General features: G+C 40.7%; 1 protein-coding gene across 14 annotated transcripts in view; it reads right to left on the bottom strand.

Moving 5' to 3' along the window:
* Positions 1-27943, bottom strand: part of cacna1db (calcium channel, voltage-dependent, L type, alpha 1D subunit, b) — a 410093-nt gene that overhangs the window by 149635 nt on the left and 232515 nt on the right. For 6 of the 14 annotated variants that reach the window (XM_060931662.1, XM_060931659.1, XM_060931664.1 and 3 more), the window contains exons 10-14: positions 25510-25587; positions 25005-25092; positions 17650-17688; positions 17191-17351; positions 27-252 (exon numbers count right to left, since the gene is read on the bottom strand). In XM_060931662.1, the coding sequence (XP_060787645.1) occupies positions 27-252; positions 17191-17351; positions 17650-17688; positions 25005-25092; positions 25510-25587 (592 nt within the window). The remainder of the gene's footprint in view (positions 1-26; positions 253-17190; positions 17352-17649; positions 17689-25004; positions 25093-25509; positions 25588-27943) is intronic. The other 8 variants (XM_060931669.1, XM_060931672.1, XM_060931673.1 and 5 more) reach the window with 4 other exon arrangements.

Raw genomic sequence — 27943 nt, 5'->3', positions numbered from 1 at the left:
AAAATAAAGGTCTGCTTGTCACTCACCGAGTGACTTTAAAGATGCGGAGCAGACGGACGCAACGGAACACAGAGATGCCGAGAGGCGACATGATCTCCAGCTCGACGAGGATGGTCTCCACGATGCCGCCGCACACCACAAAGCAGTCGAAGCGGTTGAACAGGGACACGAAATACGCCTGGAGGCCCAGGCTGTACATTTTAATCAGCATCTCACACGTGAACATGGCCAGCAACACCTTGTTGGCTACATCTGCAGGAAAAAAAAAAGAAAAAGTGTAGCTGATCAGTTTTAAAAGCAAGTCATGACAAGCTGGATTACATGACTTTCAAATTTTCATGATAGTTTAGGTCAGTAATGGTAATCATTTGTTCTGTATATAATAATAAAAAAAAATCCACTTTGAAAGACTCTCTTTATAATTAACATGTGATCTTTATGGAAGCTGAGAATGGCCGTGCTTGCAAGAATTTTTTCGTTCCATTTTCTTGTGGTAGAGTTAATTATTTATTACTAGTGCTGTCAAGCGATTAAAATATTTAATCGTGATTAATGTCGCGACTGTCATAGTTAGCTTGCGATTAATCGCAATTTAATTGCACATTTTTGTCACATGAAAAACCATTGTAATTCTCTTATCAGCATAAAAAAGTGAATGGGCTTGCTCACCGTTCGAACTACGGGGGTACTCAGGGGATCCGAGATCCCCTGAAACAGACATGAGATCCCTTGAAAACATGATTTGGGAAATGTTGGATGGTCTCTAAAATATTGGCAAAATGATGTTTATTGACATAGCAATCGTGTGTAACGGGAAGCATTTGCATATCCGAAGTGTTGTGTTTACATCAAAGATAAAATAAACCGATATGACAACGACTGCTGCTGCCAGGTTGGGGACACAAACTAGTAGAAAGGAAGTGTGCCAACAGTGGAGATCTGCGCGATGGAGATCCACGGTGGAGCGCGCGCTTGTCTCAGAGCGCGCGATGGAGATCCGAGCTCTGAGACAAGCGCAAGCACACACACCCCCGAAGGGAAAAAAAGGGACCCCCCCGAAAATATCGGCATAGTTCGAACACTGGTTATACCAATGTTTTTTTTTATTGCAGAGCATAACACGTCTTGTCACAGCCACTGCAAAGTTGGGCTGGAGCTGCCGATGGGAAAACGAAACCTAAGCCGAGCACTGTGGCTCTTCGTCCCGAGGCGCGGGGCTGGCACGCCCTGCCCGCGCTGGTTCTTTGGGGGGGGAGGGCAGAGGACTCTGGCTGTGCGGAGCGTGGCATTACAGTCTAGCTGCTATCGTTTTTCTAAGCAAAGTCTCTGTTCCAAGTTCCTGGCAGTTTCAAAAGCTTATGAAAAACCTACATCATGTCACACAGCGTTAATCTCGCGATAAAAAAATTATCGCTGTTAAAATTGAGTCAAGTTAACGCAATAATAATGCGACATTTTTGACAGCACTATTTATTACTAATTATTAATTCATTATTAATAATTGCCCTTTTTAATATTTATTCATTTTGTTTCACTGTTAAAAGACATTATTAAGACTATCTAGTTTGCCTTGAGACTTGCAAGCCAGTCTCGATGTACATACTGGCGTATATACTGACCCCCACAGCATCTCCATATAGCTGACAGACACTTAACTGTGACCCCGAGCTTTTTTTTTTTAACAAATTTATGGTGGAGGTGATGTCATGTGTACTCAAATGAAAAGGGATCACACGCACACCCTCTGAAGAGATGAAAGATTTATTTCCTAAGCGACCTTCTAGTGAACGTGATTTCACTTTCATTCAGTCTGTCAATAATGAATGAATGGGGGGAAAGAAAAAACAATAAATGAATAGACTGCATGAACTACATAAAATGAATACATGTTAAATAAAAAGAAAATTGATGCATAATTAATGAGTAATAGTTAATAAATAATGAACTCTGGCTTCTGTAGAGCTTTGATCAGGTGCAAGATTATACATACATAGATATATATTTTTATCTTTATATTGTATAGTCAGCTCATTTTTGGGATTTTTTAAAATTCGATTTTACGTTGTACAGTGTCTTTTTTTTCACTTGTCTGATAACTTTTTATTAACCTTTATTTAACCAGGAAAGACTCATTGAGATTAAAAATCTCTTTTACAAGAGTGTCCTGGCCAAGACAGGCAGCAGAACAGTTAACAAAACATAGAGCCAATACATACATCCATACACACAACATTAAACAATTAACAGAATAAATTACACAATAAAAAGAGAATTTAAAAGTGGTCAACGAAAGTTAATTAAAAATTGTATTCCAAAACATCTACAGCTGGATGTTTGTCTGCAAATCATTTAAAATCACTTTAAATACGTATAATGGGACCAGTTCCTTACATTTCAAGTCAATTTGTAGCTGGTTCCAAGCGGAGGGCGCAAAAAATTTAAAGGTAGACTGCCTTTCAGATTTTTCAAGTGTAGGTCATAAAAATAATTTTCCCTGACACCCAATTATTTTTGTTTAGTGGACCGAAAGCTACTGAATTCAAATCACAGACTTCCAGTTTCATTAGATTTTTTTTATATAGAACAATATAATGAATTTAGGGCCACATGGCCCTAAATTCTCTGCTATTATTTCTTGCTACACCTTGACGCAATACAAGATACTACATCATACATCACGTGGTGGGCTTTCCCCGTTCGCGCAAGGCATTGTGGGATACAAATTTCAAACAGGAGAAAAAATGGAGGACGCAAATGAAACATGAAAGACCGACTACAGTAACAGAAAGCGAGAAGAAAAGACATTATGTTGCAAAGGAAAGGAAACGCAGGACCAAACTAATAAATATCGTCAGTCAGCGAGCACCTTGGTGTGATCAGCTGTTTGTTTAGTGACAGAATGATGTAACTGTCAGTGCACGGTCAAAGGTAAACCTGTAGATGGCAGTAATGCAACACTGGATGCCAGCTGCCATAAAACCCAAGAGAAGACGATGACGATGAAAGGTAAACCTGTGCATGCGCACACGGACTTCCTCTGTCTGCTAGACTGCGCAAAGCGAGCGATTTCATGCACATTATTTGCTAGGGAATCCCTTCAAATTAAATAACTTCCCAGCCACAGAATGGCCTGTTTTTTTTTTCTTTTAGATATTACAGAAATAAACATATATCACAATGACCAAATTTCAGAGGGAACTAAATTTCACCGGTTTTATGAAATCGAAAGGCCGTCTACTTTTAAATGCCTTTTCCCCACCAATTCAGTATGGATCTTTGGAACAGAAAGTAAAAACAGATCCTGCGAATGAAGACTCTAACTACCCACACTTTTTTGACAAATGTAAACTTGACGATACGATGGAAGCAGACCTAAAATACACTTATAAACGAGAACATACCAATGTTTAAGTCTCCGTGTGGACAGGACAGACAAACCAACATGAGCATACAACAACCAATGATGAGTCAGAGCTTTGAAAGAGCATGTAAACTCTGAGAAGATGCATGCATATAGATCACATCACCATAATCCAACACGGACATAAAAGTGGCAGCAACAAGCCTCTTTCTGGCCTCAAAGGAAAGGCAGGACTTGATTCTGAAATAAAACCCTCATTTTAATTTGAGTATTTTTACCAGCTGTTGAATATGATATTCAAAGGAAAGAGAGTCATCAATCCAAATACCGAGACGTTCCAGTAAGTGCATGAACAAGCTCCAGTTAGTTCAAAATGCAGCAGCAAGAGTCCTTACTAGAGCTAGAAGATATGACTACATCACCTCTGTCTTATCCACACTGCACTGGCTCCCAGTCAAATTTTGTATTGTTTATAAAATACTACTATTGACCTTTAAAGCACTGAATTGTCTCGCGCCACAGTACCTGAGCGAACTTCTGGTCCTTTATGACCCACCATGCCTACTTAGATCAAAAAGTGCAGGCTATCTGTTGGTACCTTGTATAGTGAAGGCTACATCAGGGGGCAGAGCCTTTTCTTACAAAGCCCCACAGTTATGGAACAGCCTTCCGAGTAGTGTTCGGAAATCAGACACAGTCTCAGTGTTTAAGTCTAGGCTGAAAACATATCTGTTTAATCAAGCCTTTCGTTAATTTTATTAGGTAAAGGAGTAGATCTGGAGGATCCTCAGGCATTGAGTGTTTTGGTAAACTGGGATGTATGGATGCTGTCAGTCCCCCACTCACTTGCTCACTCGAGTTTGTTGACGGTGTAGTGGCTGGCTGCTTTATGTCCCGGGGCTCCCTCATGCCTGTGTTACCTTCTGGCTCTCCCCTTTTAGTTATGCTGTCGTAGTTAGTCTTGCCAGAGTCCCTGCTTGCACTCAGTGCAAAAGGTATACTGTTCTTACTCATCAGATGACATTGGGCATGCCTAACAACCTGTGTTTTCCCCCCCTCTCCCTCCCCCCCATCCCCCACACTGTCTGTCCCTCTGAGTTACATGTCAATCCTGACCTCTTCTGCTCCTCGGACCTGCCTGATCTATCCTGATGCCCTATGTCTGGCTGGAGTCTCGTCACATTGCTCCTGTGGAGGACAGCCCCATATGGACAGTCGAAAGTTGCACTTGGAAGACGCCTCTGGACACTTACAGTAATGCTTTTATGGCTGAGGACTACAGTTGACTTGCTATCTTTAGGACTGCAGCTGTCAAACAGTTTTGCACTCAAGTTTCCATCAATGAACATTTTATAACATCAACAAAACAGACTTCATGTTAAAACTGTTATAATCACGCTATCTGTTATCACCCAAATGAGGATGGGTTCCGTTTGGAGTCTGGTTCCTCTCGAGGTTTCTTCCTCATGTCGTCTGAGGGAGTTTTTCCTTGCCACTGTCGCCACAGGCTTGCTCATTGGGGATAGACTTAGCTCATGTTTAAAGTCATTAAAATTCTGTAAAGCTGCTTTGCGACAATGTCTATTGTTAAAAGCGCGATAAAATTAAACTTGACTATTTGTATTGGGATACAGATTCGATCTGAGAACCCCATAAAGTGATTTGTGGCAGGTTTTGAGGTGCTGATTTTGCATGTGAAAATAAAAGGAGCTTAGTTTTATCTGAATCTAAGACAAGTTTTAAATCATAAAGGTTATTTTGAACAGTACTGAAAGCTAGCTGCAATTGAACAAGAGCCTGGGATGGTGTGGATGCAGAACTGTATAGTACTGTGTCATCTGCATAAAAGTGAAAATTTGCATTGGAAACATTGGAAACTTGCTGCTATAATATAATTTCCCAACTTGGGATTGATCGATCAATCAAGCTATCTATCTATGATTGATTTTGTCATGAAAATTGCTGGATTGGCTTTTTTAGTTTAGATCCTGCCATTCAACTACCTGCTGATAGTGGTGCAGTGGGATTTAGCCCTCACTACTTCTCTACATCAAGAGAGGTACACTGAATTCTGCAATTCTGAGTCCGAACATCACCGTAACTACTATTTCAACACTGGATTTCTCATGAATATAACATTGAAAATGCTGAGTGATAAAAGAAGCTCTTGCTCTTTTGCTTTTAGGAGTTAACAGCAAACCCTGATTGCTATCAGTGTTTAAGATGTTTGAAATTGTTGATCTTTTTATTTTATTAAACACCACTGTAATTAAGTTACCAACATCCCCTGTGACTTCTGAGTGAGAAACAACCACTAATTTCTCACAGGAACAACGAAAGTTTAGTATAAATACGCAGGTGATTATAGGAAATCGCACGTGCTGATTGGTCGAGAAATTCGGACTATTTCTCAATAATCACCTTGAGCAACTCGGCAAAATGGCGGCCAATCACTTTGTCACTGTAAGTGAGGAAGAATTACAAATTATGGAAGAAAATGCTGTTCCTAAAAGCAGTAAAGATGCTACGAACTTTGGTCTAAAACTATTCAAAGGTAAGGTGGAATTGTGATTTATTTTATCGATTTCAAAACAAGGTATTTTATCTGAGTCGGCATAGATAAGTGACAAGTCTGCGCCACACCATTACTACATTTGCATGCTGCTTTTGAAGTTTGAAATAAATTTTTTTTAATATACAACCCCGATTCCAAAAAAGTTGGGACAAAGTACAAATTATAAATAAAAACGGAATGCAATAATTTACAAATCTCAAAAACTGATATTGTATTCACAATAGAACATAGACAACATATCAGATGTCAAAAGTGAGACATTTTGAAATTTCATGCCAAATATTGGCTCATTTGAAATTTAATGACAGCAACACATCTCAAAAAAGTTGGGACAGGGGCAATAAGAGGCTGGAAAAGTTAACGGTACAAAAAAGGAACAGCTGGAGGACCAAATTGCAACTCATTAGGTCAATCGGCAATAGGTCATTAACATGACTGGGTATAAAAAGAGCATCTTGGAGTGGCAGCGGCTCTCAGAAGTAAAGATGGGAAGAGGATCACCAATCCCCCTAATTCTGCGCCGACAAATAGTGGAGCAATATCAGAAAGGAGGTCGACAGTGTAAAATTGCAAAGAGTTTGAACATATCATCATCTACAGTGCATAATATCATCAAAAGATTCAGAGAATCTGGAAGAATCTCTGTGCGTAAGGGTCAAGGCCAGAAAACCATACTGGCTGCCCGTGATCTTCGGGCCCTTAGACGGCACTGCATCACATACAGGCATGCTTCTGTATTGGAAATCACAAAATGGGCTCAGGAATATTTCCAGAGAACATTATCTGTGAACACAATTCACCGTGCCATCCACCGTTGCCAGCTAAAACTCTATAGTTCAAAGAAGAAGCCGTATCTAAACATGATCCAGAAGCGCAGACGTCTTCTGTGGGCCAAGGCTCATTTAAAATGGACTGTGGCAAAGTGGAAAACTGTTCTGTGGTCAGACGAATCAAAATTTGAAGTTCTTTATGGAAATCAGGGACGCTGCGTCATTTGGACTAAAGAGGAGAAGGACGACCCAAGTTGTTATCAGCACTCAGTTCAGAAGCCTGCATCTCTGATGGTATGGGGTTGCATTAGTGTGTGTGGCATGGGCAGCTTACACATCTGGAAAGACACCATCAATGCTGAAAGGTATATCCAGGTTCTAGAGCAACATATGCTCCCATCCAGACGACGTCTCTTTCAGGGAAGACCTTGCATTTTCCAACATGACAATGCCAAACCACATACTGCATCAATTACAGCATCATAGCTGCGTAGAAGAAGGGTCCGGGTACTGAACTGGCCAGCCTGCAGTCCAGATCTTTCACCCATAGAAAACATTTGGCGCATCATAAAACGGAAGATACGACAAAAAAGACCTAAGACAGTTGAGCAACTAGAATCCTACATTAGACAAGAATGGGTTAACATTCCTATCCCTAAACTTGAGCAACTTGTCTCCTCAGTCCCCAGACGTTTACAGACTGTTGGAAAGAGAAAAGGGGATGTCTCACAGTGGTAAACATGGCCTTGTCCCAACTTTTTTGAGATGTGTTGTTGTCATGAAATTTAAAATCACCTAATTTTTCTCTTTAAATGATACATTTTCTCACTTTAAACATTTGATATGTCATCTATGTTCTATTCTGAATAAAATATGGAATTTTGAAACTTCCACATCATTGCATCCCATTTTTATTTACAATTTGTACTTTGTCCCAACTTTTTTGGAATCGGGGTTGTGTATATATATATATATATATATATATATATATATATATATATATATATATATATATATATATTTTTTAAATAATCACCCATGTATTCATACTAAGACAATTATCCACCTCAGGCTCAGTGAATATCAGTGAATAATAACCATGACTTTGTCTCAGTTATTATTCACTAAGCCTGAGGTGGATAAATTGTTAAATATCACTAAAACTGGGCGGCACGGTGGTGTAGTGGTTAGCGCTGTCGCCTCACAGCAAGAAGGTCCGGGTTCGAGCCCCATGGCCAGCGAGGGCCTTTCTGTGCGGAGTTTGCATGTTCTCCCTGTGTCCGCGTGGGTTTCCTCCGGGCGCTCTGGTTTCCCCCACAGTCCAAAGACATGCAGGTTAGGTTAACTGGTGACTCTAAATTGACCGTAGGTGTGAATGTGAATGGTTGTCTGTGTCTATGTGTCAGCCCTGTGATGACCTGGCGACTTGTCCAGGGTGTACCCCGCCTTTCACCCGTAGTCAGCTGGGATAGGCTCCAGCTTGCCTGCGACCCTGTAGAACAGGATAAAGTGGCTAGAGATAATGAGATGAGATGAGATTTTAAATAAAATGCACTAAAAGCATTTTTGTTATGCATGTGCATATCTAATGCAAAAACCCCACATTTCTGTAGTCTGGCCCAGTGTTTCACCCACAGCATTCATGGACTGCTTGAAATGTGGATGACATATCCATCCAACCAATCAACCAATCAGCCAATACTTCTGTAGTCTGGCCCAGTGTCCTGCCCACAGCGTTAAGGAACTGCTTGAAATGTGGAGGACAAATCCATCCAACCAACCAACCAACCAACCAACCAACCAACCAACCAACCAACCAACCAACCAACCAACCAACCAACCAACCAACCAATACTTCTGTAGTCTGGCCCAGTGTCCTCCCCAGAGTGTTAATGGATTGCTTGAAATGTGGATGACGCATCCAACCAACCAACACTTCTGTAGTCTGGCCCAGTGTCCCGCCCACAGCATTAATGGATTGCTTGAAATGTGGACGACATCTAACCAACCAATCAACTAACCAACATTTCTGTAGTCTGGTCCAGTGTCCTGCCCACAGTGTTAATGGATTGCTTGAAATGTGGATCACGCATCCAACCAAACAACCAACCATCCAATACTTCTGTGGTCTGGCCCAGTGTCCCACCCACAGTGCTAATGGATTGCTTGAAATGTGGATGACATCCAACCAACAAACTAACCAACCACCATTTCTGTAGTCTGGCCCAGTGTCCCGCCAACAGCATTAATGGATTGCTTGAAATGTGGACGACATCCAACCAACCAATCAACCAACCAACATTTCTGTAGTCTGGCCTAGTGTCCTGCCCACAGTGTTAATGAATTGCTTGAAATGTGGATGACGCATCAACCAACCAACCAACCAACCAACCAACCAACCAACCAACCAACCAACCAACACTCCTGTAGTCTGCCCCAGTGTCCCCCCCCCACAGTGTTAATGGACTGCTTGAAACATGGATGACACATCCAAGCAACCAACCAACATTTCTGTAGTCTGGCCCAGTGTCCCACCCACAGTGTTAATGGATTACTTGAAATGTGAATGACGCATCCAACCAACCAACCAACCAAACAAACAACCAACCAACCAGGGCTTGTGAGTGTGATTGGTTTAGTCGCACTTGCGACTAGAATTTTGAGGGTGTGACTATATTTGAAATCACGGTCGCACGGTGCGCCAAGAAAAAAAATGAGCAAAAATTAAGGCCTGCGCCTAGATAATGGCTGCAGAACAAAGCCGCCGTCTGAAAAAAAACAAGCTTCACGCCGGCTGGCTGACTGAAGCACGAAAACCAAGTCCCCGCCACCCCCGGCAGAAAGACGCGATCAAATTAATTTTTATAACTCCCCAGCCGGCTGACACGTGCCATTCGCCCGCTACGTGAAACCCGGAAGTAGCACTAGTGCTGCGCCGGCCGTTCCAAGAAATTTTCCATGATGTAATGCATCCTGCGAGTCAGCTGATCATGATTGGTGAATCAACTTGCTAAACAATCAGCTGACCGTAATCAGTGAATCAAGGAGCAGATTGATGAGGATAAACAACAAACACGGTTAGTAAGCATGTGTATGATTGGTCAGAAGTTTCTGCAGCCCTGTGGTCTCTGTTCAGACAAGATGAAGCACTCCATTGCAGAGTTCCACATGACTCTGCCTGCTATTATAATTTTTTGTTTATTTTTTTTCCAACAGTTGACTTGTGTTCTGTAGGATATTCTGTCAGGTCAGTATGCCTGTGTACCACTCTATAGGATATTCTGTCAGGTCAGTATGCCTGTGTTCTGTAGGATATTCTGTCAGGTCAGTATGCCTGTGTACCACTCTGTAGGATATTCTGTCAGGTCAGTATGCCTGCGTACCACTCTATAGGATGTTCTGTCAGGTCAGTACGCCTGTGTTCTGTAGGATATTCTGTCAGGTCAGTATGCCTGTGTACCACTCTATAGGATGTTCTGTCAGGTCAGTATGCCTGTGTACCACTCTATAGGATATTCTGTCAGGTCAGTATGCCTGTGTACCACTCTATAGGATGTTCTGTCAGGTCAGTATGCCTGTGTACCACTCTATAGGATGTTCTGTCAGGTCAGTATGCCTGTGTACCACTCTATAGGATATTCTGTCAGGTGAGTATGCCTGTGTACCACTCTATAGGATATTCTGTCAGGTCAGTATGCCTGTGTACCACTTTATAGGATATTCTGTCAGGTCAATATGCCTGTGTACCACTCTATAGGATATTCTGTCAGGTCAGTATGCCTGTGTTCTGTAGGATATTCTGTCAGGTCAGTATGCCTGTGTACCACTCTATAGGATATTCTGTCAGGTCAGTATGCCTGTGTACCACTCTATAGGATATTCTGTTAGGTCAGTATGCCTGTGTTCTGTAGGATATTCTGTCAGGTCAGTATGCCTGTGTACCACTCTATAGGATGTTCTGTCAGGTCAGTACGCCTGTGTTCTGTAGGATATTCTGCCAGGTCAGTATGCCTGTGTGCCACTCTATAGGCTATTCTGTCAGGTCAGTATGCCTGTGTACCACTCTATAGACTGTTCTGTCAGGTCAGTATGCCTGTGTACCACTCTATAGACTGTTCTGTCAGGTCAGTATGCCTGTGTTCTGTAGGATATTCTGTCAGGTCAGTATGCCTGTGTACAGTACCACTCTATAGGATGTTCTGTCAGGTCAGTATGCCTGTGTACCACTCTAAAGGATGTTCTGTAAGGTCAGTATGCCTGTGTACCATTCTATAGGATATTCTGTTAGGTCAGTATGCCTGGCTGTGTATTTGACTTGACATCATCAGTGTTATGCCTGGACATGACTGCAGGTTCAAGTCTGGAATAAAGCAGTTGGTTGTAACAAATGGTGTGATTTGTCCTTCTTCCCCAAGAACCACCTAAAATACCACACATTGCCAATTCTTTTGCACCTATCAAGGTGGGCTTTTTCTTTTATAATCTATACAAATACTTAATGGAAGGTTGTTAACATTGATTAATAGCAGTAATACTTGGTATGGCAAAGACGTTTGCTTGTGCTCCCAACCTTTTATAGTGGTGCGCCTAGATTTTTGTTGGTGCGCCCAATTTTTAGGGGTTGGGAGCACAGTGCTCCTAGGTCAAAAAGTTAGTCTAGAGCCCTGCCAACATTTCTGTAGTCTGGCCCAGTATCCTGCCCACAGTGCGAATGGATTGCTTGAAAGGTGAATGACCAGGGTACCCCCAGGATTGTTAAACCAAAATTGAAGACTTTTTAAGACTTTTTTAATGCCATTTCAAGTGAAATTTAATACCTTTTCGCACTCATTAGGGAAGAATAAATCATATTGAGCACCAGATTAAACCTCAAATAATTACTATTTACGAGTGTTTGAAATAACAAAATTACATTTATTAAAATAATCTATCAGAATTCATTCTACTCACACACCCTGGACACCAAGCAGAGGAGAGCACCCCCATGTAAGTCCAGACAATCACCCCTCATACACACACACACACACACACACACACACACACACACACACACACACACACACACCAGAGAAGCATTCAAAAGACAAAAAGAAGATGGAAGGTAAGAGCATCAACCGAACATCTTTAACTTGCCCTGATGGTCTTCAGAATCCATAATACCTCTGCCTGTAGTGTCTTCGGGCCAGCAACAAATGGAAGCATCCCCAATGCAGAAGTTGAGGTCTCATTTTCGGCTGTGCTGGGTGTTGTTGGCACACAGTACTGTGCTATAGCTGCCTGCTTCTGAATTGTGGATGCAAACGAAATATGTTTACCACTTTTCATGTGAGAATCCAGAGCTGTAAGCCCCATTGTCCCTAGTTGAAAGGTTTTTTTTACACAAAGTGCATAATGCCTCACGGTCATTATTTGGAACCCCCTTAACCAGGCATGAAAATGGGTCAGGGGTTGAAAAGGTGAGAAGGGTGCGCACGCGCGGGGGTGGGGTATTGTCGGGCGACGGGCGTTGGTGGTGCGGAGGAAATACTTCCGGTACACTGATGTATCGCAGTTTGGACGTGAGCAATCAAAGCATGGCTGCCCTTGTTTGCATAATTTATGTCCTTGTGGCAGAGGACACACCTGGCCAATCCCTCTCTGTCAATTTTCTTAAAGAAATCCCCAACATGAAAGGACACCTCTTGTCCCTTCACAGATACCTTGCCCTCCAGCTTAAGCCAGGCCCACTTCCAGCTGCATTTAATGCCTGCATCCAGCTTAACAGCTGCAGCGTCCTCTTCCCCTAACACACTCATTCTAAGGATAATGTTTGTATTAGTGCAAGTGGTACATCAGTATCAACTGTAAACTACTCTCTACTGTTAGTCTGTGACCTAGAGGGGTTGGTCGTTACCGAAAAAGTGGCAAAGGCTACCATACCTTTTCTGAAAGCTTGGAGTCTCAGCTTTTCAATGATGTATGATGGCCATCTGACAGGAGTAGCTGTTTTGAGTTATCACACATAATGTAAACTAAGGTTGAGAAAATATTGTGTATAAATCAAGCAGAACACTGATATTGCCGAAATCTATATTGGACATATTGGAATATTTTATTTTGTTATGTTTGGCATCATTTTAAAGGGGAGACTCTGAGCTTTCATTTAAATCCTTTTGTGAGCATTTTAGATGAGTACAGCCAACCCTGGAGCTCTTCAAACTTTTAATCACACACATTTTCCTTCAATTTCCGCCTAAGTCATCCTTTGTCTTTTAATTCTGTGGCACCAGGGAGCACCAGAAAAACAAAATCCAAACACTGAAATACTGGCATGACCCTGAGGATTCAGAAAATGTACCATTTACCCATATTATCTGATTTGCAGGGGGGATTTTCAGTCTGATAACAGACATGGCGTTTTTTCAAAGACAAAACAGTAGTGTACGATTCTAATTTGTTGACATGTCGAGTTGAAAGTCTGAGGTAAAACATTTTTAGAAAAAGTTGTTATTCAGCATTTTGAGATATTTCAAAGGGTCCTTAATACATGTCCACCACATATAATTTATATCAGGTCCCAACTTTCATGAAATTTACATTACAAAATGAATACAGTGTTCTGCTTGATTTATACGCAATATTTTCTCAACCTTAGTTTACATTATGTGTGATAACTCAAAACAGCTACTCTTATCAGATGGCCATCATACATCACTGAAAAGCTGAGAATCCAAGCTTTCAGAAAAGGTATGGTAGCCTTTTCCACTTTTTCGGTAACGGTTTCCATATTTTGAGGCCCTGGCTCACGGTCTGTGTGTTCACACCAGAAACTACTAAAGCTTTAATGGCCAGGAGTAGGCTAGCTGACTTAGAATGGTGACAAAAGCTACAGCAGCGACTAAAAATAATATCAACATAACGATTTACACAACAGCTTTAGTGGCTTTTGGTCTAAACACACGGCAAGCCTTTCGTGACACACTCTTCCCTGTTGTCTTCTCTCTAATTTCGCGCTGAAAAAAATTGACGCCCCGTCTTGTCAATGGATGGAGCCCGGGCAGTAAATGCGAGACGCCCGCTTTCGCTATTTTAGATGGCTCAAAACCATTACGTTTTAATGAATCAATAAATAACAGTGTAAAACAGTGGAGTGTAAAAAAGACCAGGGTTCACAAGTTTTTATTTTGTCACAAAAGGCTTCAAGCATGGGCCAAAGCATAGGCTAACAAGTTTTAGAGTTTACCACTTCACCTTCAGCCTTTTCAGCCCCTCACGTGAATATTATCCTCACACGTCCCTGAAATACCAATTACAGAGATAATAGAAAGAAGTTTGTTTCTTCTTTTGTGTTACTGTTAACTACACAAGCTTTAAGCTAACTTAATATCTGGCAAACGGGAGCTATTATTTTCACCAGAGCTTCGGCTAGCTCTGGCAGTGTTCAACGCAAGCTGTAGCGAACGGCAGTAACTTTGTTATACCGCACAAAATATGAAAACGATTGAAACCATTACTCACCAAATGCAGGTAAATGTGTAAGTTACGCTCTGGTCTGCCTTGTCCCAGGCCATCCTTAAAAAAAATCCGTTTCCTGTCCACCGGGTGAGCAAAAAAATTTTCAGTCGGGAGGGAGGGATTTTTATTTTTAATTTTTTTTATTATATATGGATGGATAAGAAATCGCAATGCTGTGTTTGCTTTTTCTTTCAGTACTTTTTTATTACAAAAGCAGACACATTTAATAAAATGACAGTTTAATCAACTGAAACTTGTACAAAAACTTTAAATTAGCATTTTAAATGCTGACTGCAACATTTGCAAAACTTTTACAAAGGTACTTAAAATGTCCAACACACGGACTTTTTGTAGTTCTAAATCGACCGTTAGGCCTAGTTCGGATGAAATTACACTATTAAAATGATCACTGAATGATTTGTTTTTCTGAATCTTTACTATTTTGTTGTTCGCTAGAATACCATTTTGCGATTTCACACTTAAGCAAATGTTTGAAAACTCCGGATCTCCTTCCTTCATGGCGGCTGCCATTTTTTTTGTGCCGCACGGCGCATGCGCAGAGCTGATTCGACAGGGCTTTCCACAAGCGCCGGCTGCGGCTACACAATTAAGTCCAGCCGGCTACTTTAATGACTATTTTTGTAGCCCACAGGCTCTAAATATTAATTTTCGATTTTAATAAAATTAAATGTTTATCTAACGGACTGACAATAATGTCAAACTGAACCGCACTCATTTAAGTTGTGATTCGCGCTGTTTGTACCGATAATAACCACAAATTCCCCGCAGACTCGTTGATCAGGGGAGAGGAACTCATCCGCGGCCCCGACATGCGGTGTGCATGCGCACTCGGCGGAGGCAGTATGAGCTTTAATGGAAAGCCCTGGGAATGCGTAAATGTCAAGTTCGAGTTTAGATTTACGAACCCGAAAAAAATGTCGAAAAACCGGCGTTAAAAAAAAAATTTCACCCGCACAAACGGCACTCACCCGGCCAGTGGACCGGAAACAGAACATTTTTTAATAATGGCCCCAGGTGGATATGTCCTGCTTCTCGTTCTCACAGCTTTGCAATTCAACCACAGGCTCTCTCCATGCACTCCAAGTACACGTGAAGAGTGTGCGCATGATTGGAATAATGGAACACAGTTTGGCATATGATTGGTTCTCGGCAGCGAAGCAGCCAGGAGGATTTACTGACTGTCCAAGTGTCATTTAAAGGGCCGATTTCTGAAGTGCTCAGTTTGCGTATTAAGTCAATCATACGATAATTTAAAAAAAAAAATCTCCTCGGATCTACACGATTCGCGTAGGTCACCCTTTTTGACTTCAAAACGGCGAATTTCGCCGAAAGGTGAGAGATTTTCATGCCTGCCCTTAACCCAGGCGTATTTAGGGTCGAGCGGCCACTTCGGGTTGAATCTGCACTTCCCCATGCTCTCTCCCCCTCACCCTCTCTGCTCTATGCGCCTGCTGCTCTCGTTTCGTGTGAACCCTTTACGGCGCGACGTGAATTTCCCGCTGTTTGCGTGTGAACGCCAGGGCAGCGCAAAACATTTTAGATTTTGCTTCATTTTCATCACAGAGAATTTAATCTAGGTTACGCAACAATGTTAGACTTTCTTTGGAAAATTAAGACCTCCGTGGAAAAAATTAAGACTTTCAAGATGAAATTTAATACTTTTAAGGCCTTAATTCTGGAAAATGAAATTCAATACTTTTTTAATACTTTTAAGACTCCTTGGGTACCCTGATGACGCATCCAACCAACCAACTAACCAACATTTCTGTAGCCTGGCCCAGTGTCATCCCCACAGTGTTAATGGATTACTTGAAATGTAGATGATGCATCCAACCAACCAACACTTCTGTAGTCTGGCCCAGTGTCCCACCCACAGCATTAATGGATTGCTTGAAATGTGGACGACATCCAACCAACCAACCAACCAACCAACCAACCAACCAACCATTTCTGTAGTCTGGCCCAGTGTCCCACCCACAGCACTACTGGATTGCTTGAAATATGGATGACACATCAAACCAACCAACCATCCATCCAATACTTCTGTAGTCTGGCCAACCATCCATCCAATACTTCTGTAGTCTGGCCAGTGTCCCACCCACACAGTGTTAATGGACTGCTTGAAATGTGGATGACACATCCAACCAACCAACATTTCTGTAGTCTGGCCCAGTGTCCCGCCCACAGCATTAATGGATTGCTTGAAATGTGGAAGACACATACATGCATGCATGCATGCATGCATGCATGCATGCATACATACATACATACATACATACATACATACATCCAACCGACCAACCGACCAACCACCCAACATTTCTGTAGTCTGGCCCAGTGTCCTGCCCACAGCATTAATGGACTGCTTGAAATGTGGATGACATCCAACCAACCAACCAACCAACCAACCAACCAACCAACCAACCAACCAACCAACCAACCAACCAACCAACCATTTCTGTAGTCTGTAGTGTCCTGCTTACAGCACAACTGGATTGGTAGTGATATGGACCACATTTTGAGTAAATCCAATCAAACATACTCTTAGGTATTTGTGAGAATTGTGGGAATGAAGCAGCATGTCCATTCACTTTCACAGTGAGAGGAAAGGATAAGCCCATATGAAGGCTGAACAAGCTTGTTCACATAATTCCGCTCATTCACTCTCGCATACACACACCTTGAAATGATGACTGTCGTCAGTATACTTTTCACAGTCCCCCCCCCCCCAAGTACTTATTTTATAATGCTCTAATATTAAACATTATGTTAAAAAGTAAGTTGTGAGTAAAAATTGAATTGCTGGAAATTTTCAAACATCAAATTTATGGTAGATGAATATCGACCCCAAATATCAGTTATCAGTGTCCTTGATCGTTAATTATCTGTATCAGTATCAGGCCCAGGAAGAAAAGCATATCGGCCAACCCCTAGTAAACTCATTTATCTGTAGTTGTGCATTTGTGTACCTTGTACTTCGGTGAGCCAGACAGGTTGGTTGTGGTGTTCAGAGGATATGGTGAGAGTGTTAAGGAACACCAGGACAATGACCAGCCAGTAGAAAGTGGTAGATTTCACCGCTGCTCTGCACTTCCTGCGACAGAATCTGTTCCAGCGTCGCCAGCTACGGCTAGAGAAAGACAGAGGCATCAGCGAAACGCTTTCTTTTCTTTAACATAGGTATAAAAGTCATGCCACATTACACAACGTGTGCCTGTATACATGTGTCAATGCAGATACGATGACTGTTGGTGGTCACGATAAGAAAAAATGGAACTGAATAATGTAAAGTATGCATGCTCATATAGCTTTGAAGAACATGAGGTGCAAACACTGGCATGCACAAAATAATATTATGAATTTTTGTCACAGGAAATGAAGATGAGACATGCAAGGCTGAGGTTGAACACAGCATAAAAAACACTTACTTGTTTACTGACCTGAACTTTGACTTAGTAATTTTTTGACTGAAAGAGTGACATAATAATGCAGTTATTATCACATTCTTCAAAATGCACTGTTATTGAAGGACATGGTCTTACACCACAATCCAAATATTGGCACTTTGATCAAAACCTTATGTAAATGAAGGGAATAACATTATGAGAAAGAAAAAAAAAACACGTTCTATGAAGCTCGTATTCATAAATCATTAGAAGTATGATTCCTTGTAAGCATTTTTATAAACTCATTAACAAGTGTCATTATTCGTTACAATTCCACATGGTGTATTGTGTGTTTGAAAACAAAACACCCACAATTCATTTGTAATGTGACTTTTGATATTTATTCAGTTGGTCTATAATCAATCATTCATGTCGTTATCAGTTATAAACATTACGCAGTACACCATAATGGTTCACTTGTACTACAACATGGTTATACGTTATCATGGACTTGTTTATAGCACAGCATTAGCTCCACATGAGTGTAAAATGTGTTAGTAAATGGCGGCCACAGCTGTTACTCGTTATTTATGTTACAGGCAGAGCTGTCAGCCCAGGAAGCTGTATTTGTTATGCTACAGACGTTCGCTACTGTGTTTATAATCCTCATGTTATAAAGCTTTGCTGTCGATCATCCTGATGTGTCATTCATACACAATGTAAAGTCGGTGTGCGCTGTTTACGGATTGTGTTTTGTCTGTGGTTGAACTGTGGTTTAGCACGAGACCTTGAGTGCAGAGGATAATGGTGCATGTTTGGATAGGTGTGTAACGTTCAGAGCATAGTCTGTCAACATTACTCTGCAAAATTGTGTATTTGTTCACAACCATGTTACGCTCCTTGTTTTTGTTTTGTTCTCTTTAGTTTTCATGGTGCTCAGCAGAGGGGAACCGTCAGGGCCTTCTAGGCCTTCAGAGAAGGCCCAAACATATCAGCATTTCAAATGTTATATTTAATTTCTTTCATTATCATTATTCCCTTCTAATTTCGCCTCATTTTCTATGAAATTTACTTCAGAAATGAAAGGGTCACTGTCCTGAAAACATTAAAATCGAGTTATCCAATGAGATTTTTTGTTTGTTGTCTCTAGGCTGAGAAGAGTTTAGAGCTGGCTCACTCATTAGTTAGGACTTCATTGCCAGGACAGAAGGCCATGGCAGTGTATGTTTATGCAGGAAGTGACAGATGAATTGACCAATCAGATTTTGATTTATTGTGGGAGGGACCAAAAATTTATAGCCCTCGGCCTCTCGAAGGCCAACATGAACTTAACCGTGAGTATGCGCTGTCAACACAGCAGTGAAGTCACCTTCCAGCTGGTGTAGTGTTCATCAGTAGTGTTAGCGAATGCTAATAAAGTGGTCAAGCCAGTGCTATCAAGAGCAAGTAGCACAGGCTAACGAATGAGAAACTAAGATTTCTGTCTCCAGACTCTTCTTCCATGCACATGTAGCGATGTCATAATTTCATATGAATAAAGTTTTGGGCTTTTTTGTGAACATCCCCAAATCCCTCTATTGTGAAATATGTTAATTTGTTGGGTTCCATTAAAGGGGAACTGAAGGCAAATTGTTTTATTATCAAAATTCTATTTATCTCATTTTATAAAATGTAGGAATGCATTTCTGACAGCTATTTTGGCACTGCTATAGCGAGTTATGAGTGTTTGAAATATGCTATGTACTGTGATACATCAGTCTATATTTCAGAGAAATGGCCGTAAATGAGATTCATTGAGACCTGTGCGAGACATCGTAGGACAGAAGTAAAACGTACAGGAGAAATCAAAAGTGACCAACATCTGCCAACGTTGTTAAAAGACGCGCGCACCCTCCTTCGAATGCTGACGTAATCAAGCCGGAAGTTTTCCCTGTGTCCGAAATCGCTCCCTACTCACTATATAGGGTACTATATAGTGGGGATACCATTTTGTAGTGCTGTCCAAAACCTTAGTAAGGATTATTTACACCCTATATAGTGCACTCAAAGTATCCCACAATGCATCACGAAAAGTAGTGTACAACCAATGGTCACTAACCAAAGCAATATATCCCATCATGCATTGTGGTCATGCTGAAAGAAATCAAATTAAAAGTCTTAAATTTGATTTAATAAAAGGCAGCAGCAAAGAAGAAAGTATTCAGCCTTGATTTAAAAGAACTGAAAGATGCAGGTACTTTGTATTGATTAATGTGGGAAATGCGCTCAGTATATGTATTTATCACAAAAATACCGTACATGCATGTATTTATTATTTTGAAAACCCACCAGCCGCCTGATCTGGCACGTTTTAATTGTACGACAGTAATGATGTAAATACCAGCGTGACGGACTAGTGTCCGAAAGCGATTTTTCATTTAACCAATAGTTTGAAGTCGTATGGAATAATCTTCATCACTGATGAAGCTGGCAAATCTCGAATTAATCTAAATTGGAATGTTATGGCGATCTGGCCGCTGTGTAAACAGTTTTCAAAATGGCAGCGCTCACACTTCACGTTTGAAGTCTCGCACAAGTCTCGTGAAGATCGCGTGGATAAGCGACGCCTGCCGTGGACCATACGAACTACATTCAACATGGCTAAAAACCGAAAAGGCCGATAAGTGTAATATAATATGCCAATACGAGTCACGATATAAGGTTAATAAAACCGAAAACGTAATTGACTAACTCGTTAATTAAGAAATAAAGCAAGTTTAAAAATGACTTCAGTTTCTGATGGGGCATTAATTAATGTAACACACCTGTGGACATCATCATACTTGGGATGTCTAGAAAGGGGTGAGCTGGCTTCATGAATCCTGCATGGACAGTATTCATTAATACAGTATATTTTAATTTTTCCCCAAGATACAATGTTAATTTTTTGATGCAAGAATGTTTTGACGTACATCCGCCGTTTGTACTGGATCAAATATGTAAATTAGCGTTGTAAAATTCCATGTGGAAGGTCAAGTGTTTATCTGAGTAGCCATTTGGCTGGGTGCTAACTGGTGTATTATGTTGTAGGGATTCAGAATTCTTTCCCGTCTCCATGTGTTGATAGCCTGTCATTCATTGTTTTCCAGGGATGTTTAAGAAAACTCTTAAGCTCTGTCAAATATTTTATTCATTACTGTATGGTTTACTTCATTTATTGTACATTGTAAACTACACTATATGATCAATATTAAGTGCACGACTATTATAGTCTGTTTTATCTCACACAGTGTAATGTAGCCAGCCTACTGAACAGTATGTAGCCTACAGTATGTAATTTTTTTTTTTTTACATTTTTTTTATTTATCATCATGCTTGGGATGTCTGGAAAGGGAGATGCCAGAATTATTTCCCCAGTCTCCATGCGTTGATAGCCCTGTCATTCATTGTTTTCCAGAATAAATGCTGACAGATCAACTCGTCACCTCCTCTGCATCATTCATTAGCCATACAGAGACTTTTAGTTATTATTAGAGTAACTGACTGGCTATAGTCAGTTGCACTCACTCGCCCCAGTATTTTTCATTCAGACTTAAGTATGCATTTCCCTAAGGAATTTACTTAATTAGGTTTAAAATCAACATCGACAACTACACACAATGGCGTGACCTGGCAGCCTGCCACTAATCCCTTGCAAAATCCTTTGCCCTGTTGCTTTTTTGGTGTGTCTGGCTAAGTTTTGGCTGAGCTCAGGTCCCAGCTCTAATAGTAACGGTTCGCCACTGGTGCTCAGTGTCTGGTGTTTGATGTCCTGTGTTCAACGCTATACTCTTGTTCAAGAGGAATAAAATGCATATGCACCCAAGGGGCTGCTACAGTTAGTAAATAATCCCACATTATTTAAAAAAAAAAAAGAAAATTAAAAATCAGCGCTGGATAAAAACCCATCTATCTTATGTAAATAAAGATAGAAATTTCATTGTCCGGTGGACAAGTGTTTATGAGATATGTTGCCTTGCACTTACGACCAGGTTCCCTGTGGTCGTACACATGCATACGTACGGATGCCATACAGATGCAAAAACCATCAAAAATCAGGTTACCGTATACTTTTAAATATGGAGCTTCAACACTCAGCTGACTGCAAATACCAAACTGCACGAGTACCGAGCCTGTGGACTCAATACTCTCCTACAGTGGGGCAAAAAAGTATTTAGTCAGCCACCAATTGTGCAAGTTCTCCCACTTAAAAAGATGAGAGAGGCCTGTAATTTTCATCATAGGTACACTTCAACTATGAGAGACAGAATGGGGGGAAAGAATCCAGGAAATCACATTGTAGGATTTTTAATGAATTAATTGGTAAATTCCTCAGTAAAATAAGTATTTGGTCACCTACAAACAAGCAAGATTTCTGGCTCTCACAGACCTGTAATTTCTTTAAGAGGCTCCTCTGTCCTCCACTCGTTACCTGTATTAATGGCACCTGTTTGAACTCGTTATCAGTATAAAAGACACCTGTCCACAACCTCAAACAGTCACACTCCAAACTCCACTATGGCCAAGACCAAAGAGGTGTCAAAGGACACCAGAAACAAAATTGTAGACCTGCACCAGGCTGGGAAGACTGAATCTGCAATAGGTAAGCAGCTTGGTGTGAAGAAATCAACTGTGGGAGCAATTATTAGAAAATGGAAGACATACAAAATCACTGATAATCTCCTTCGATCTGGGGCTCCACGCAAGATCTCACCCCGTGGGGTCAAAATGATCACAAGAACGGTGAGCAAAAATCCCAGAACCACACGGAGTGACCTAGTGAATCACCTGCAGAGAGCTGGGACCAAAGTAACAAAGGCTACCATCAGTAACACACTACGCCACCAGGGACTCAAATCCTGCAGTGCCGGATGTGTCCCCCTGCTTAAGCTAGTACATGTCCAGGCCCGTCTGAAATTTGCTAGAGAGCATTTGGATGATCCAGAAGAGGATTGGAAGAATGTCATATGGTCAGATGAAACCAAAATAGAACTTTTTGGTAAAAACTCAACTTGTCGTGTTTTGGAGGAGAAAGAATGCTGAGTTGCATCCAAAGAACACCATACCTACTGTGAAGCATGGGGGTGGAAACATCATGCTTTGGGGCTGTTCTTCTGCAAAGAGACCAGGACGACTGATCCGTGTAAAGGAAAGAATGAATGGGGCCATGTATCATGAGATTTTGAGTGAAAACCTCCTTCCATAAGCAAGGGCATTGAAGATGAAACGTAGCTGGGTCTTTCAGCATGACAATGATCCCAAACACACCGCCCGGGCAACGAAGGAGTGGCTTTGTAAGAAGCATTTCAAGGTCCTGGAGTGGCCTAGCCAGTCTCCAGATCTCAACCCCATAGAAAATCTTTGGAGGGAGTTGAAAGTCCGTGTTGCCCAGCGACAGCCCCAAAACATCACTGCTCTAGAGGAGATCTGCATGGAGGAATGGGCCAAAATACCAGCAACAGTGTGTGAAAACCTTGTGAAGACTTACAGAAAACGTTTGACCTCTGTCATTGTAAACAAAGGGTATATAACAAAGTATTGAGATGAACTTTTGTTATTGACCAAATACTTATTTCCCACCATAATTTGCAAATAAATTCTTTAAAAAAATCAGACAAATGTGATTTTCTGGATTTTTTTTTCTCATTCTGTCTCTCATAGTTGAAGTGTACCTATGATGAAAATTACAGGCCTCATCTTTTTAAGTGGGAGAACTTGCACAATTGGTGACTGACTAAATACTTTTTTGCCCCACTGTATATGGTAGTGAGTCCTGGACAATGTATACTAGGCAGGAAAAAAAGCTGAACAGTTTCCACCCTCGCTGCCTTACACATATCTAGAACATTTCGTGGCAGGACAAGCTCACTAACACAGAAGTCCTCCAACGTGCTGGCATTCCAAGCCTGTACACCCTACTTAGCCAGAGGCGCCTCAGGTGGCTAGATCACGTACGCCATATGGACCCCAGATGCATTCCAAAGGATGTTCTGTATGGGAAACTGCGTGAAGAATCACGTCCAGTTGGAAGATCGCACCTCCGCTTCAAAGATCTGTGTAAGAGAGGCTTGAAGCTGGTGGGAATTGATACAAATAACTGGGAAAACAAGTCAAGCCTGGAGGGCCGTGGTCAAAAACGGCAGAGCGTGACAGGAACAACCAGCTCATTGTGAAACGAGCAAAGAGGAAAGCTAGAGCAGTTGCTCCCAGAGAAGCATCAGGCTTCTTGGGAAAGACTGGTCACTTGAGAATATGCTAGTGCTGCACCATCGTCTCTTGAGATGTACGGATGCCGACAGAGCTCCGCTACGAGGCACATAGAATTTAGAAAAGTGCTTACAAGGAATAATTACCAACTTACAAAAAAATAATAAGCAGAGTTATGATGATTCGTGAATTTTGGCTTCAAAAAAATTGTCACCAAAAAGTTCAAGTCGATAACAACAGATATTATTAAAGGAGAACTGAAGTCATTTTTAAACTTGCTTTATTTCTTAATTAACGTGTTATTTAATTACGTTTTCGGTTTTAGTAACCTTATATCGTGACTCGTATTGGCAACTAATTGCAATTAAATATTATACTTATCGGCCTATTCGGTTTTTAGCCGTGCTGAATGTAGTTCATTTGGTCCACGGCAGGCGTCACTTATCCGCGTGATCTTCACGAGACTTGTGCGAGACTTCGAAACGTCAAGTGTCAGCCAGGTGTCAGTGCCGCCATTTTGAAAACTGTTTTCCAAACCAAATATTGCACAAAAACGAGTTTAAATGACGATTACTGCCTACTCTTTTCAAACTTTCCTGATTGCTATCAAAACAAACAAAACTTCCGGCTTGGTTACATCAGCATTTGAAAGAGGGCGCGCGCGTCTTTTGACAACATTGGCAGATGTTGGTCACTTTGATTTCCGCTGTACGTTTTACTTCTGTCCTACAATGTCTCGCACAGGTCTCAACGAATCTCGTTTACGGCCATTGCTTTGACATATGGACTGATATATTGCGTAGCATATTTCAAACACTCAACTTGCTATAGCAGTGACAAAATAGCTGTCAAACATGCATTCCTATATTTAATAAAATTAGATAACTAGAATTTTGATAATAAAAAAAATTTGCCTTCAGTTCTCCTTTAATTCTGTGTGTGGTGTCTGTATCAGCTTTATGTCAAAACTGCCTTTTAGGAGCAGTGAAGTAATATTAATGTAATAGTGTTATATTATTGATATAGTTTATGTTATACTCCATTTTAATTTTTGGAGTGAAATAGGAAAGGTGCTTGTACATTAAAAAAAAGAAAGACTCACTAAGTGGCCATTCTTCAAGAGACATTATTTATTTGGTCTAAACTGCTTCTAAAAGGTCGTTAATTCTCACCAGACTGGTCCACAACAGCAGATTTTGTCATCGTCTCCATTTGGACTGTCTGCGTTAACAGACTCCGTTTCACTGGTTGGCATACTCGCTGTAGAAAAGAGCACACACACACAAAATCACACTACAACATGGGCCACCCTTTATATTTCAGCGTTACAGAAAAGGACCACAAAAACAAGCATTTCCATCCAGTACAGTTAGTAGTAATAAATATTTGTAAGGTTATTTGATGACACCACTATAATGTGAGCCCTGTAATACAGCAAAGCTGAACAGCGCAGTCTGTAATTTGCCAAAACTAAAAGCAAAAGGCAGTCAGTATTGGAATTATGACCAAAAGCAATCTGCCAGAGAGCAGCATATGGTCTAGACGGCACAAACTGTTTGTGCCGAGCACGCTGAGTAATTACGCTAAGAAATGCCTTTTTTTTTTAAATAAAGAAAATCCACCTTTGTTTCTCTGTGTCACATACACACACAAACAAACTCAGTTGGCAGGATTTACCCTGAGTCTCTGTGGACTGACTGAACCAGCCCGACTTCCCTGCCTTCTTCTCCTGGGTGAGATCGGCCATCGTCACCCCTTTTCAGTTTACACGCAGTTCATGCATGCGAGCGGTGGGGGGAGACACAGAGACAGAAGAGCGGAAAGAAACGCCGCTATCAGCATCTACTGGTTAAACACACCAAGCACTTTACAGCACTTCACAGCAGACAGAGAAATGCAGAAAGGGAAAGAAATTTCAGGAAAGAGATCTGAACGAAAGAACACTGTGGGTATTTTAATAGGGTGAGACTAATGTGTGTGTGTGAGAGAGAGAGAGAGAGAGAGAGAGAGAGAGAGAGAGAGAGAGAGAGAGATAGACAAAAGCAAACAGGCCTCTGTTAAGAGCAACGAATACATTTCGATACTGGCATGCTTTTGAGCCAGATAATAACATTTACTACAGTAAAGCTTAAACTACAGCAATTACGCAAAAGTCTCAGAAGATACAAACATGCACACACATGCGCGTAATGCTTAATGTGTAAAGAGGATTTATTTCATTAACACACATGTCAGGACCAAAGTTGGCTAAGTTTTAACAACACTGATACATTAAGATATCGGACATGACAGTCGATCTGATTTACTGGTGTAATAGAACAGTAATATTATATCTGTGCTTTTATGACTATATTATTGGAGAGAGTGTGGTTAAAAGTATGCTCATTTTTTAACTTTGAAAAGTTAAAAAAAATTTTAAAAATGCAGCATTGGACCTGCTCAGTATGTTGTGACTGACTCGCATGTTTGTCTTTCACAATTAAAAAAAGAGAACAAGCTTAGACAGATTAGGGGCAATTTCATATCTCCGAGCCAAACAACAGCAAAATATTTGTCAGCAAACACGGTCCAGATGATGTTAACAGGACATCAGATTATACCATATTTACCTAGTTGTATACTGCGAATATTTTAAATTATTCTATCCACATTCACTGGATATGAGCAATCGCATGCTCTGATTGGCTACTCTGCTACTAGGCTATCAGCTCATATACTGTGAGTAGAGAAAAACAAAATGGTGGCGCGCATCAAGTCAGATATAATAGTTTGTTGTCAAATATTTAAAAGAAACAGAAAAAGCTAAAAGAATATAGTTTCCCTCCCCAATACCTCCTGTTCCACTGCTGAACCAATCAAGGATGAAATAAAAATTCTACTCAAAAACAAGACCCCAAAGAAGACAAAAAAAAAGGCAACAAAATATGGAATGAAAGTATTTCATGGTAAGAATGTATTTTTTTTATTTTTCAAGAATTGTTATTATAGCATTTTTCACAAATTGCTATGGTCATTTCGCCGCTTTGTTTTCTAAGCGGAAATGATTTTGTCGGACGTTTTGTATAAAGTTTTTATTTATCGAATTTGCAAAAAATAAAAATGCTCCGTTTCTCAAAATCCAGTGAATGTGGATAGAATAAAACAGTTATTCCACTCAATCTCGTCGTACGTGGCTTATAACCAACTCAGTGCTACGCTGCTCATTGGCTATCAGCTCATGTACGACTCAATTTCGTGGAATAACTTTATTCTATCCACATTCACTGGATATGCGCAATCACATGCTCTGATTGGCTACTCTACTACTAGGCTATCAGCTCATATACGTTGAGGAGAGAAAAACAAAATGGCAGCGCGTACTGCTGGACCAACCGAGGACAAAATAAAAACTCTATTCGAAAACAAAACCCCAAAAATTATCAAGTATTTAAAAGAAACAGAAATAGCTAAAATAATATAGTCCCCCCCCCAATATCTCCTGTTTCAGACTCCAGCCTAGTCAGTGGCAGTAATGCACCTTTAAGTTGGTTTGCCAACCGCCAAAAAACCCTAAAGAAGAAGAAAACACTAAAAAATACAAAAAAGCAACAAAATATGGAATAAAATTATTTGATGGCAAGAACATATCTTTTTTTATTTTTCAAGAATGATTATTATAGCATTTTTCACAAATTGCTACCATCATTTCGCCGGTTGGTTTCCATTCTAAGCAGAAATGATTTTGTCAGACGTTTTATATAAAGTTTTTATTTATCGAATTTGCAAAAAATAAAAATGCTCTGTTTCTCAAAATCCAGTGAATGTGGATAGAATAAAACAGTTATTCCACTCAATCTCGTCGTACATGGCTTATAGCCAACTCGGTGCTATGCGCCTCGTTGACTAACAGCTCATGTACGACAAGATTGAGTGGAATAACTGTTAATTATACTGTGATATAAATTTTATCCACATCACCCAGTACTAATTACTTCTAATCTCTCTAGGTAGTGTCTTTTATGTGTTTATTCATGTAATGTATAATCACACAAAGGAACACATAAATACTACAGTTTAACAGCAGTGGGTAGTGGCCACAAAATGAACTCTTCTTATTTTAGTGTTCAATTAT

This window comes from Neoarius graeffei, chromosome 10, assembly GCF_027579695.1.
Source record: "Neoarius graeffei isolate fNeoGra1 chromosome 10, fNeoGra1.pri, whole genome shotgun sequence".
Lineage (NCBI taxonomy): Eukaryota > Metazoa > Chordata > Actinopteri > Siluriformes > Ariidae > Neoarius > Neoarius graeffei.
Note: the sequence above shows the minus strand (reverse complement) of the source record. Positions and strands in the feature narration are given on the sequence as shown.